At 38.4% G+C, this 14464-nt stretch overlaps 2 protein-coding genes across 3 annotated transcripts in view; one reads left to right on the top strand and one right to left on the bottom strand.

Moving 5' to 3' along the window:
- The window catches only part of DNAL1 (dynein axonemal light chain 1), a 41302-nt gene extending 35921 nt beyond the window's left edge, over positions 1 to 5381 (bottom strand). The window contains exons 1-2 of one of the 2 annotated variants that reach the window (XM_079129860.1): positions 5268 to 5381; positions 699 to 737 (exon numbers count right to left, since the gene is read on the bottom strand). In XM_079129860.1, coding sequence (XP_078985986.1) covers positions 699 to 737; positions 5268 to 5270 — 42 coding nt within the window. In that variant the 5' untranslated portion in view covers positions 5271 to 5381. Of the gene's footprint in view, positions 1 to 698; positions 738 to 5088; positions 5248 to 5267 lie in introns of those variants that run through there. The other variant, XM_079129859.1, reaches the window with a different exon arrangement.
- The window catches only part of HEATR4 (HEAT repeat containing 4), a gene marked incomplete at its 3' end in the record, with an annotated part of 285455 nt that overhangs the window by 95243 nt on the left and 175748 nt on the right, over positions 1 to 14464 (top strand). The gene's annotated exons all lie outside the window — the stretch shown is intronic.

A 14464-nucleotide genomic window follows, 5' to 3' on the forward strand; every position in this document is an offset into this window, starting at 1 on the left:
TGTGTGATTTACATTGATCTATATTGGCTGTCTCTTTTCTAACCTCCAACAGGCTAAAACTATCATCTGATTAAAACCTAGACAATCCATGGCATTTACTACTCTATTACTTGAAAATGACTGATAAAACTGGAAAAGAAAATGGACTCTAACACAAAGGTTCCAGCCATTTTATAGCAATAAGTGAATCAGCCTTTTCATATTCATACTTTCCAGTGGTCAGAATTTTTTCACTGAAATTTCTGTTAAGATATTTAAGGGGTGCAGTTTAGTAAAACAGCACTTGCCTAGAATGCATGAGGCCCTGGGTTTGATTCCCAGCACCACAAAAGCAAAACAAAACAAAATAGATTGATCCCATGTATAGTTTGATCAGAATATTACCACCCAATGGTAATATTCTACAAAACTATAGTGTATCATAACTAAGGTATTGCTATTGATACAATATATCAATTTTAGATTTTCCCAAATTTACTAGTACTCACTCACATGTATGAGTGAACATGTGTTTGTATCTTTGTATTACGTTCCAAACAATTTTATCACCTGTATAAGTTCATGTATCCACTATCACAGACAAGATAGCTGAACAGTTCCAATATCACAAGGACACCTTGTATTGAATGGTCAGATTTAAATAACTATCCAAACTTTCCTTGTATGGCTTCCAAAAGAAGGAAAACTCATATACTTACCCATCTGGCTAGGGCTTCCTTGATTGTTGTTGCTTTTGCCTTAAAAGAAATAAAAAAGAAAAGAAAAAGAAAAAAAAAAAAAGAAGAGGAAGAAGAACAAACAGGCTGTTTTTATTGGTGTGATTTATTGATTTGCATGCAATAATCATTAGCTTGGCTTCTACCTTTAAAAGTATTAATATATTTCTTTGAGACTTCACAGGTAGAGGATATTTTTAATGATTTATTTATAGACCTCTTTAAAAAAATAAGGAAATCACTATGTAATACTCATTCATTTCACTTCCATTTGATTAACAAAAAATATATAGCTTTCAACACTTGATATTAAAACATATCTTATTTCACTGATTCCAAAATCTACATCTTCTTTTACATTTTAATATTGAAATTTGCATGCATCTTACAATCAGGAACAATTTACAATTGCTGTGGTCAGATGACAATGGCAACATTTTATAAAAATATTAACAATTTTATTTCATACACATATACTCCTTTTCATTTTGCAAAGGATGACATGATAAAAATCTACATGTGGAGTCTTTTTAAAAGAATTCCATCAATAAGCACAAAATAAAAATTCTAAAAGATAAAAAAATTGTCATAGTTCAAATTCAACTTATTTTTATTACTATAAAATAGTGTGCCTTGTAATCAACATCTTAGGTTCAATTCAATATATTTAAAACTTTGAAGGCACATAAAGATGTCCTTAATGAATTACTACAGAAGTTCATTAAAAAAGAGGAATATCAAAAGTTTTTGAAGCAATATCAAAAGCAATATCAAAAGTTTTTGAAGATACCACTGTTTCTAGAAAGTAAAGACATGTTGTATAATAAATAACCTGTGTATCCAAAGGAAAACTAAAAGACAAAAAAAATTCAAATTTGAGGAATACTGCACTAGGGAAGAAATCTGTATTTTCAAATGCATTTATCACAAAACAAGAGACAGGAAAAAAGTGAGCTAATAAGCACTTAAGACATTTTTTAAAGTACATATTGCAAACCCAAAGAAGAAATACAAAGAAAGAAGTCAATGAAAAGCAGAACGGGGGGAAAGAGTAACAAAACTAAACGTTGGTTCTTAAAATCTCTTGCAAGCATGACTAGGCAAAAATAAGATACATAGAAATTTAAAATACAAAATGAATAAGGGGAAATAACTAGATACCACAGAGATTTTTAAAATAAGCAAAATTTGCAATAGTTTTAAAACCTAGATGAAATATTCATTTCTAGAAAAACATAAAAATGTGAAAACTGTCACATGAAAAAATCAGAAACTTTGAATAGAACAATACTATTGAAAACATTAAAATGATAAACAGGGATGGGGTTGTAGCTTAGTGTAGTAGAGTGCTTTCCTAGCATGAGCGAGGCACTGGGTTTGAGCCTTAGCACCACATAAAAATAAATAAATAAAATAAAGGTATTGTGTCCATCTATAACTAAAAATTTTTTAAAATGATAATCAAAGAGATTTACTCTCAACCTTCTTCCCTAAAGCTCCAAGTCTAGATGGTTTTACAAATGAACTGTAACAAGCTTTCAAGGAATATTCCTTGTTATACAAGTTGTTTCAGAACCCAGAGAAAGAGGGAAAGCTGCCAACTTATTTTATGAGGCTAGTAGAACCTTGATGGCATAACCACATAAAGAGTCCTCTTTACTTTTCAACACAGATTTGGAAAGTCTGGATAATATTAGATCTCTCCAAAGTTAATGATGTACAATGACCATGATCAAGAGGAATAGTTTATCTCAAAAGCACAAAGAGCACAACAGAAAAATTTCAATGTGTAAATAATTAATGGGTTAAAGTGGAAAATCATGTTTATTTCAATAAGTATAGAAAACACTTGATAAATTTCTATATCTGATATTAAATTTTAGCTCACAATTAAAGGGAAATTCCAACTTGATAAAAGTTATATAGCAAAAATCTGCAACACCATACTTGGAGAAATTCATCTATTTCAGCAACTATTCTGTGAGTATCTACGACGTGCCAAGCATTCTTTTATGTGTCTTTGACATGTTGAACTAAACAAAGATTCCTTCCTTCATGAAACTTACATCTGCTAAAGGGGACAGATGGAAATTAAGTACTTACAAATAAATTATGTAATATATTAGAAGATAACAAATTATCAGATTTAAAAAAAAAACTTTGAGCTTGGTAAGGGGTATCAGAAAGTATATGTGTATGTGGAGGGTATTTATTTTAAATAAGGTAGCAAAATGGGCCTAACCGAAAAGGTAACATTAAAAGTATTCCCTTCAAGGTCCCCAAAACATCAAGGATGCACACTATTACTGCTACTGTTTACTATGGTTTGAGAGATCTTAATAAATGTTATATCAAAAAAAATACAAAGTGGAATGATTAAAAGGAGGAAATTAAACTGTTATCATGTGGAGATGATAATCTGTAAAGGAAACCCAATAGAATAAACTGGTAAGTATTAAAGTAAACACAATCAGCAAGTGAAGAACACCACTGACAAAATTAACAGTAAAATTATGAGAATATATCTTCCACTTGAAAGCAATGAAAGACTATTATAGCATTTAGCATACACAAGGAAATCCTAAATTTTACAAATAAAAATGGAAAAATTGTCCAAAATATAAACAGACAATTCACAGAAACTAAAACCTAGGTAATAGTAAGAGGTGTTTGAACTCACTGAAAATCAGAAAAACTCAAAAGTAAAACATCTAGACACTAAGATACATTTGCAGATTAATAAAAGTGAGAAAGTTGGTAAGAATGCAGAGAAAAACATTTCTTCGCTGGAGAAAGTAAAAATTGTTCCAGCCATTCTGGAAAGCAGAGTGACTGTGCCTAGGGAAATTAAGTATGCATAAACCCTATGACTGAGCAATCCACTCCTAGCTGTATTTCCCAGAGAAATCCTTGCATGCATGAGTTCATAAAAAGACACATAAAGAACACTTCACAACATTGTAAAAAGAGAAGCAATCTAGTTGTCTATGATGGCAATAAAAGCTTTTACCAAACACTGGTTTCCCTTAATGGGTAGTAGGAGTCAAAACCTCAAATTCCTAAAGGACCAAATGGATATCATTAATTGATAAACCGGGGCAGGTAAGGGTAGAGCCCATGTAAAGAGCATAACTTCTACCTGGCTGCAGACAACTCTTGGCTGATGGGATTTGGGGAAACGAATTATCCTAACATCATATTTCTTTAAGTACAAAAATTCCACTAATTTTAACACCTTTGTTTCATGTACCATTAAGAAAGAAAAGATGCTGCCAATTATGAGATACTATATTTCAATAATACTAAAATGTGAAAAAATATGTCCAATGTTGACACATTTTTCAGAGAAGTCAGAAGTGTTTTAATGTGAAATATTATCTTTAAAAAAATTTTTTTAGTTTTAGTTGAACACAATACCTTTATTTTATTTATTTGCAGGTGGTGCTGAGGAACGAACCCAGTGCCTCACACGTGCAAGGCAAGCGTGGACCACTGAGCTACAACTATCTTTTTAAAGCTACTTAAACAATTTTTTTAAAATACTATGTGGGCCTATATTTCTATCTATCTAATCTATCTATCATCTATCTATCTATCTAATCTATCTCCTGGTGCTGGGGATGGAACCCAAGGATTCACACATATAGGTAAACTCGACCCCTGAATTATACTCCCAGTCCCAATACTTTTTCATCAACATCTCCATCCAGCAGGACAATCACATATAAACCTTTCAAACTACTAGCTGGAATTATCAAGTAGGTAAGCAAAGCATTGAACACTTTAGGAGCTGAGAAGCATCACTAGACAAAATCATTACTTCATAAAATCCCTGATTGGACAAAACCGCTGGTAAAGTTTAAGCCGAAGGCAGAATGATTCTAAGTGTAGTGGGACACTCCCCAATTTTAGAATCACTTGAGATGCACTGTTGAAATACACATTCCTGAACACCCAATCATATTAAAAATTCACAATATGCATTCCAACAGGCTCAAACTTACGCATACTGAAATCTGAGCTACACTGCCGTAGTATGTTCCATCAGCGTTACCTAATAACTGCACTTAGAGTCATTCGGAGGGCAATGTGGTACCTCACAGGTTATGGATACTGCTGCGGATCGGCGTTACACGGACCCCTCTGGTAACCAGCCCGCGCCCCCTCCGTCTCACCAGGGGGTGGGGAATTAAAATTACCGCTATGTAAAGAGCTATCTTCATCCACATTCCCCTTCCCAAAATCTTTCGCACTCTAATCCTTTTTTCCCAAGAACTTCCCGCTTTTCGCCCTCCCTGTTCTTCTGCTGGGGGCCCGGAGGGGGGGCCCTCTACCTTAACCCAACTTCCAACCAGCCCCAGGCCGCCCTCACCCCAGACCACCCGTTGCCAGGGCTCTCCTTTCGCCTCAGGCCTCGGACTCCACGGAGCCAACATCCGCTATCGACTCTCTTCCGCTGTTCGAGGACCCCGCCGCCCTTGACGCTCCAGTCACCCTTTTCCAGTCCCAACCACATCTCAGCTTTGGCTAGGAGGCCCGGAGGGTACTCACCATTCCGGCGGTTGCTACTGTCACTGCTCCGGTTGCTAGGGCCCGCCGGGGTCAGTGCGCATGCGCAGCGCTCGGCGCTCTCCGCGGACGCCTGCCGCGGCAGCGGTCCTTCCTCTCCGCCCTTGGGGTGGCGCGAGCGGGGCATTGTGGGACGGCGCGGCGGGTCGGGGTCCTCCCGCCCGGCTGCCACTCATCGCCCTGCGGCCGAAGGCTGGAGAGCTTAACCGTCACGGGTGGCGGGGAGGTGTGCTTTTACCTTCGCAAAGCATTGTCATCCGATCTGGAGTGACGTTTAAATCTTTAAAACTTCCCGATAGCATTTGCCGTTCTCATAAAAGAACTTTCAAAATTCCTTTCCCCCGACGACCGCCTTTCCCGTTCTTTTCTTAACCGAGGAGAATAAACTACCTACTGTGTGTAATTTGCCTGGCAATCCGAGAAAACCCAGAGTTAAACTCGACAGAATTTGTTTCTTTACCCCAGGTCCTCCAGGGAACCAGAGGCTCCCTGAAAGCTGGGCTTCCCACTTAAATGATCACAAAATATTGCTTTTACTTAACTGAGGTGCCCCCCTCCGTCCCGCCTCGTATCAAATTAGGTAAAAATTGTAAATAAATGAGTATTTTTATAGAGTTGTTAGGAGAATGGAGAATAACACGCACGAATATACTGCTCTTTGTAATTGACAGCTTCTCTTAAGCTTCAAAAACTTTGGCATCCCTTGTGACCAGCCGCAAAGTGCCACTGATAACCCAGTTGTATATTCATTTTACTCAAAAACTGTGGATTATACCCTATGCAAATAGCATTAATGGTGAAATAGGGGCGCTTAACCGCTGGGCCACATTCCAGCTCTTTTTATATATTTTTATGTTTTATTTAGAGACAGGGTCTTGCTAAATTGCTTATAGGCTCTCTAAATTGCTGAGGCTGGCTTTGAACTCACGATCCTCTTGCCTGAGCCTCCCTAGCTGCTGGGACTACAGGCATGCAGCATCGCTTGTGTACAATGTGTCAAAATGCATTCTACTGTCATGTATAACTAATTAGAATAAATAATAAAATGAATAAAAGCACTACAGTTAACAAAAAATTTCCAACACTTAAAAATAACTAAATATTGAAGAGATGGAAATGCTAATTACCCTGTTTTGATTATTGTACATTGTATACAGGTATTGAACTACCATAGGTACCCCATAAAGATGTACAAATGTCTCGATATTTTAGAAAACCGTATGTGAACTCATCATCTATAAGAAAACCCTCACTAAGCAACAAAAGAAAGACTCCGAAGGAAATCATTCCTTATGTTTTCTACCTTTCTTTCTCTTCTCTTTTCTAATACAATTTGTTACGTTCTAATATGTTATTAGTGTATTATATTTATTATCTGTCTCTCCTTGTCTCGTGCCTCACATAGAAGAAAAACTTTATAAGCCCAAGAATTTTTTTTTTTTGTCAAATTAATTGTTATATCCCCATGCTAGAGCAGAGTTCAACATTCAATAGATATTTGTTGGATGGAAAAAAAAAATAGGATCCAAAATGTGAGGATATAAAATAATTATCAATTTACATTCACTGAGTCACTAAATCTGTTGTTAATTCAACTGTTTTTAATCTTCAACATGTTCCAGGAAGTTCCACAATAATGTCTAAAGTATTACATTATCCTAGTTGCTGTATGTGGTGCTAAGTCACACCAGTAGTGTAATCATACATGTATAAAGGGTAATGTCTGTCTCATTCTACTGTCCTTCCCATCCCCACTGCCCCACCCCTCCCTTCACTCCCCTCTGCATAATCCAAAATTCCTTCATTCTTCCCTACCCCATCCCCACTGTGGATCAGCATCAGCTTATCAGAAAAAAATTTGACCTTTGGTTTTTGGGGCTTGGCTTATTTCACTTAGCATGACATTCTCCAACTCCATCCATTTACCTGCAAAGGTCATAATTTCATTCTTCTTTAAGGCTGAGTAATATTCCATTGTGTAGGTGTACCACATTTTCTTTATCCATTCATCTGTTGAAGAGTGCCTAGGTTGGTTCTATAGTTTAGCTATTGTGAGTTGAACTGCTATAAACATTGATATGGCTAAATCACTGTAGTATGCCGATATTAAGTCATTTGGGTATAAACCAAGAAGTGGGGATAACTGGGTCAAATTGTGCTTCCATTCCAAGTTTTCTGAGGAATCTCCATACTGCTTTCCAAAGTGGTTGCACCAATTTGCATTCCCACCAGCAATGTCTGAGTGTGCCTTTTCCCACCCACCCTTGCCAACATTTATTATTGCTTATATTCTTGATAATTGCCATTCTGACTGGAGTGAGATGAAAACTCAATGTAGTTTTAATTTGTATTTCTCTAATCGCTAGAGATGACAAACATTTTTTCATCTGTTTGTTGATCAGTTGTATTTCTTCTTCTGTGAATTGTCTGTCCAGTTCTTTAGTCCATTTGTTGGTTGGGTTTTTTGTTTGTTTGTTTTGGTATTAAGGTTTTTGAGTTCTTTATATATCCTGGGAATCTGCCTATTTTAAAGTATAGTTTTGACCTAAAATTTGAAGAAAAGTTTTTAAAATTACAAATACAGAGATAAGGGAGAATTAAAGCAGGGGTTCTCAATAATTGATTGTTATTTTTAAGACCATTAATTACCTAAGGGTTGCTAACTTCCTCTTAAGATTCTGGAAGAGGTGGCAACTAGAAAAATATCAAAATCTGATTAACAGTAGAAAGATTTTGCGACTTCAGTCCACCACCAACTAGCCTCTGGATGGTCCTGTTAAAATTCACTCTACTCTCTGATTATTATGAGAAAATTATCATAACCCAATGACTCCTCAGCATAAACCAATGGCCTAAATTCATATATTCCCCCCTATTCAAAACAAATCTAAAATCTCTGGGATAGATACAGCAAACTAATGATTGTATCTTTTTTTTTTTTTTTAATCTTTGGAAATATAAAGGGTGACAGGGAAGATAGTTGAGAAGGGTGGGGAAATGGCAGATTGAAAACTAGTTTTCCATTAGCAATTACCTTAAGCTAAAACTCAAACCAACCAGACTTGGGAAAACGGATAGTTCCAAAGCTACAGGGTGTGATGTACTTGAAAGGAGTATTTTCACCTCTTTAAAAGTTCGCAGACGCCCATGAGAAGTTCAGGTCTCAGCCATCATTTTTCAAGACTATTTTAGCTTGGGGTGAAATTCAGTGGTTGAATGCATGCCTGGATTCAACTCCCAGCACAAGGGTAGCTTAGAAGAGTGCAATTTTTCTTCCTATACTCTGTGAAGTGCTTCATAGCTAAGTCAGCATGAACAGCTCTTCCAATGCCTACCATCCTTTCCAACCATAAAAGGAAACAGGTATTGGCTTTTTGTAAAAGAAGGATAAATCTTTCCTGATGGGCTGGATCCATGGGGTCTTCAGGGCTTCTTTAACGTTGTATACTCCTGAATTAGCGGCAGAAATTTGTTTAGCCTAAACGGGAGCCCTGGCAGGATTAAATTACAACATGTAAGGGCAATAACTGTATTAGAGATGCAGACATCGATGTCACAACAGCATCTGTATCTGGGATTCATTATTTCCTTCCTCCCTCCCTCCCTTCCTTCCTTCGGTGCTGGGCATTAAACTCAGAGCCTTGCTCATGCTCGGAGAGCACTATATGCCGAGCTACATCTCCAGCCCCTGCCCTTTGGGAGAAAGCTATCAAAGGAAAATGCCAATTCTGCCCCTTTGGAGGAATCAGACACTCCAATGTTTGGAACTTTGACCTGCAGATAAAGACAGGGAGAAAAAAAAAAAAAGTATGATTATTAATGGGTGTCAAAAAGTTCTCAGTAAAGGAAAATCTTTTATGGATTTACTAGATGGCACCTTTTTTTTTTTTATTAATTCAACAGGTATTTGTTATATTTTCTAACCCATTAGTACCATTTTATTTCCTTCTGGCCCTATTAGTGATCTTCTTAAATGTATTTCTTTTTCCCATCCCACTTACCTTTGGGTGACTGCACAAATTTAGTCACCTCTAAAGTAATCTAAGTTTAATTCCTTCATGATTAGAGGTTGATCTTTACCAAAAATGGCAAAGCCAGAGTAGTAAAATCCGGGCAAGCCAGGAGACTTGCTTGCAATTCACTTAATCCTCCCTCACCAAACATGTCAGTCAGAACAGGGAAGGATCATCTCTTATAAACCAAGAAAGGGCATATATGAATACACAACCAGTGTAACTCCAGATCACGTACAACCACAAAAATGGGAAGTTATATTCCATGTATGTATAATATGTCAAAATACATTCTACTATCATATATAACCAAAAAAAAATTTTTAACAGAGAAAAAAAAAACAGGAAAGGGGATGAATTTTGGATTAGATGAAAATATATATAATAGACTCTGATGCCCAGCCAACACATTTTAAATAAAATTCTAATTGCATAATTTACTTTTTAAAAAAACACCTGCCTATTTGCTTTGAAGAGAAAACATCTATTTTGGTTGAAAATGATTTGTTGTTGCAGTTTAAATAGATACTTACTTGGGCTACTTTGAAGCTGTAAATGTAAAAATATTTTAATATTTTTCCCTATAAAAATCACTGGTAAATAGAAAACATAAAAATTAGCACCAAAGATGTGGAGAGTGTTTGGGCTTGAAGTATAAGTCCTGAGAAACCTAAGCAAACAGTTCTATAGTCTTTGAGTTATGAAATTATAATACCTTATTTAAAGAAAAAAAAAAGTAGACATCCAAATCTAAAGGGCCTTTCAATTTTTCAGTGAACTTAAGCTACAGATAGGTCACCAAAATCAGGTTAAACAAGCATTAAACTATTTTAAAGATCTAATTAAGATGTAATTAGAGTGAACTATATGTGTGGAAGGAGAAAAATGTCAAACCTCCTAGCGTGGGTCTCTTATTTCTCTTTCAACATCCTCATTGGACATTGTTTTATTAATTCACCATTCCAAGAGAAGAATTTCTCAGACATTTGTCTCCTAGTGTTTTTCAGACATTTGTCTCTGTGTTATTTCACTTGAAAATGTCAGATAAATCTGTAAGAATGGAATTTAAAAAAAAAAGAACATTAGGATAACAACCAAATTAAGGATTAAAAAACTCCAGTGCCAGAGACCATTTCTAAATTTTCAAATCTAGAGGCAATCCTAGAACACATGTAGCTACTAAAGTGAAAGCTCAGGTGTACGTATTAAGGCCCTGAGTTTTACAGTGATTTTTTTTTTCAGTGCTAGGTGTTAGATATGGAAAATGAAAACCCCAAGATAGTTTGGCTTTGGAAAAGGGAGTGAAAAAGAAAACCATGCATTGAAGCTTTCATCTCTTTCAAGATAAATCCTTTTCAGATCCTGGCCACTGGTGGGGAGAAAGTGTTTCATCAAACCTAGAATGATAGTTTCTAGGAAACACTAATCTCTTCCAAGATAAATCCACTCCAGGTGCTGGCCACAGACCCCCCCAACCCCCAAACCCAAATTCCTGAGTGCCCAAACTGACATGCTCACTAAATCATCTCTCAGTGTAACCTATATAAACCCAACTCCTCCTTTGGCCAGTGGCTCATTTTCCACCAGGAAAGTGGGTCCATCAGAACCATGACTACATTCCTGAATCAAGGTTTTTGGTTGATCCATGGGCCAGCCCCAACGGTGATTTTCTTATCATTCAAATATCTCAGTATATCTTGATCTGCCTCTTTAAAAATCAGGTAAATCTCAAGCATTTCTGGATCCAAGATTAGTTTCTGAAGCAAACCAGAATATATATAGAAGTATAGAGATCCCGAAGTCATTCTAAGAATAGTGTTTTCCAATCATGGACTTCAAGATACTGACCTGGGTTGGGGCACAGTTGTTCATGCCTGTAATCCCAGCAATGTGGGAGGCTGAAGTAGGAAAGTAGGAGGATCTCAAGTCCATAGACTAGTGTCAGTAATTTAGTGAGGTCCTCAGCAATTTAGTGAGATCCTGTTAAAATAAAAAATAAAAAGAACTGGGGATGTAGCTCAGTGGTAAATCACGGGGGGGGGGGGATATATGATATATATATATAGTGACTGACCTGGTCACTATTTTGAAATGATTGAGATATTGTTTATTTTGGTTCAGTAATTTAATCCCCAATCTGGAAGGACATCTGGTTGTACCTTCAGCAATGTTTCCAAAACTGACCCCCAGAGAAAATGTCTTAAAATCTCTGATTCCTAAGAATCCTGGGGTGGGAATGTTATGGGGTGCAACGTTTCCAAAACTGACCCCCAGAGAAAATGTCTTAAAATCTCTGATTCCTAAGAATCCTGGGGTGGGAATGTTATGGGGTGCAACTTAAAAACAGACCGATCACCGCTGAGAAGTCCAAATTTGAAAGTCTTTATTAAGCCTCCGACTGACTGTCTTACACAATGCCCCCCAAAAATGGCTATTGGGAGAACAGCCCCAACCATAGGGTTGTAGGGATTCTTATACCAAAAATCACATCAATCTTTCACATCAATCAAGTGTCTGTTGCTATGCTTCAAAATTACAAACTAACATCATGAGATCATCAACAGAAGGGGAAGTGGGTTGGCGAAAAAAAGCAGGCAGTCAAGTCCCTCAATCCCAGGCTTGGCCGCTCAGCGGAAAGACCTCCAGGACCCGGCAGGTGGCGGAGTTGCTGCCCAGCCACAGGCTCTGGGGTGGAGAATCAGTGCCCTGCCCAGCGGCCAGCCGCTGCAGGCGGCGATGCGTTGGTGGGCAGTCACCCCTGCTTGGATGGGAGTTTTCACCATGCTCCTGGGCATCTGGCTGAGGCAGGCCGGAGGGAGGCTCACATAGCGAATAGAAGTCGCTGTCCGGTCGCCCGCTGCCGAGCGATGAGCCCTCCACGGGAATATTCAGGAGCTCCTCCGCCAGCCTAGTCTTCGGTGTGACGTCAAGGTCGTGGCCTTTTGCTAGAAAAGGGACCGTGTGGACGTCAACTTCCGGGGCTGGAGCAGGACTCAGAGGTGCAGCCCCAGCTGCCGATCACAGAGTGCCGGCATTGTGGTGACTTTGACCCCAGCCTAGGACGACGTGGCCCGAAGCGGACAGGCCGGAGGGCCAGCGCCCAGGGGGCAGGGACACCACTTAGCAAAGAACTGCAAGAGGGAGCAGGAGAACCCGCCCGAAAGAGATAGAATCTTATCCCGATTCTACTGCATGACAACTCCAGAAATAACAAATGAAGATTTGGGGGGGGGGGGGGGGGAGTCCGCCGGTCACTTCCTCTAAAATCCGTCACTGGTCACCAGGGGGCACAGTTTCCTAAACCTGCTGGAAGGAAGCCACCTATGCTGGTACCTGCTAAATTCGTTTCCTTCTTTGATATAAATAACCTTTGCCCCAGATTAAGAAAGACTGTCGCGGCTTAAGTTTAAATATTTCAGATGAGACACTGGATTGAACTATAATGTGGCTGAGGATGAGATCTGAACTAGCACAGAAACAGTGCCCAGACCAGAAAGCCCTAAAACTAGTTGGGAAGGAGGCGATGAGGGAGCACAAATTTTGCTCTTTGAGAAAGTAGAACTAGAGGTATAAAGAAATAAACTCTATTCTCCTTTGGTCTGGAACAAGTATTAACAATGTATATTTTTGTATGCAGAAAAAAAAGCATACATCATGTGCCTTTTGTATTTTGCTTAGTTTGGGTTTTTTTGGGAGAGAAGGCTTTGAACCCATGAAATAAAACAGTATTTTTCCCATTCATCCATATATTTGTATGTATATGAATAAAAAAAAGTTCTGGAAGGGTACACTTCAATTGATAACAGTAATAAACTTGGAGGAAGACTGGGATCAGGTAATGAGATAAGAGAATCTTTTATTTTGTGTCACGGTCCAGCAGGACATAAAGACACGTACACCTCAGATTGTCATGAAGGAGCTTCTTTTTTATTCGGATAACACCCTCTATATATAAGCAGTCTCATGCATAAGCAATTTTGATCAGATATGTCCACTCAATCCTGTTAAAGGTCAAGCAATCATGAGCTCAAGCATACCTGTAGCCAATTGTAATAGCTTCCTGTTTTTTTCCAGGCATACCAAGCACGCCCTTTGGCTCCCTGCCAGCCCACATCCCCCCCCACCCCCACGTTTGTTTATAAAAAGACGGTGCCTGTCTTAGGTTGTCCGTGACAGAGCAACATCCTTACCCATCATCGGAAAATGAAGCTTATATCTTCATTCCCTGTCTTAGGTTGGTATGAGCTCTTCACGAATCTTACCCATCTCTGACTACCGGTCTAGCATAGCCAAACTTGGGGGGAGGTTCCCACATAACCTGCTAAGTCATAGGAGCCATTTGGGAAGGGTGCTAAGTCAGGAGAAAAGGGTACAGTAGGTAACCCTAATGTGGAATTAGTGGTAAGAATAGGAGGATATAGATTAGAAGAGTTAGTAAGGGACGAAGGGCAAGGCCACGCCTTTACTATCCCCCATAGGTATCGCACAGCTCCTACATTAACATGGTGAGGGATCATCAACAACAGCAGTTGGAGGAACTTCCACATCTTCTTGTTGTTCTTGGTTTTCTATTGAGGAAGCCTTGACCAATCTTTCAAGCACCCAAATTGGTGATTGTGCGTCCTGCAGGAAAACACAAACAGATCCTCAGGTCCAGATTATACCGGATCCGGGCCTTTCCATTGTCCCAATAGAATGTCCTTCCAGAGCACTTGAGGTAGATGTTTTTTATTAGGCTCTGAATGACGGTCAGCAGCCAATCGGCCCTCAGGATCGAGATTTAAAAAATTTAAAATGAACAAGGCAACAGATAATTTGTCTTTTGGGGATCTGTATGATGCCCCTATTCCCCCTTTTTGTTTACAAAGCATGTTTTTAAGCGTTAAGTGGGCACGCTCAACAATGCTTTGTCCAGTAGGATTATAGGGAATTCCTGTGACATGTTGAATACCAAAGGTGGAACAAAATTGTTTAAAGGCCTGGGACGTATATCCAGGACCATTATCTGTTTTAATTTTTTGGGGACCCCTAGGTTGGAGAAAGAATGTAAATAGTGTGTTATTACATCTTTGGTTTTTTCTCCAGTGTAAGCAGAGGCCATAATAAATTCTGAAAAAGTATCTATTGACACATGGATGAATTGTAGTTTTCCAAATTCTGAATAAT

Source organism: Sciurus vulgaris (genome assembly GCF_902686455.1).
Source record: "Sciurus vulgaris genome assembly, chromosome: 2".
Taxonomy (NCBI): domain Eukaryota; kingdom Metazoa; phylum Chordata; class Mammalia; order Rodentia; family Sciuridae; genus Sciurus; species Sciurus vulgaris.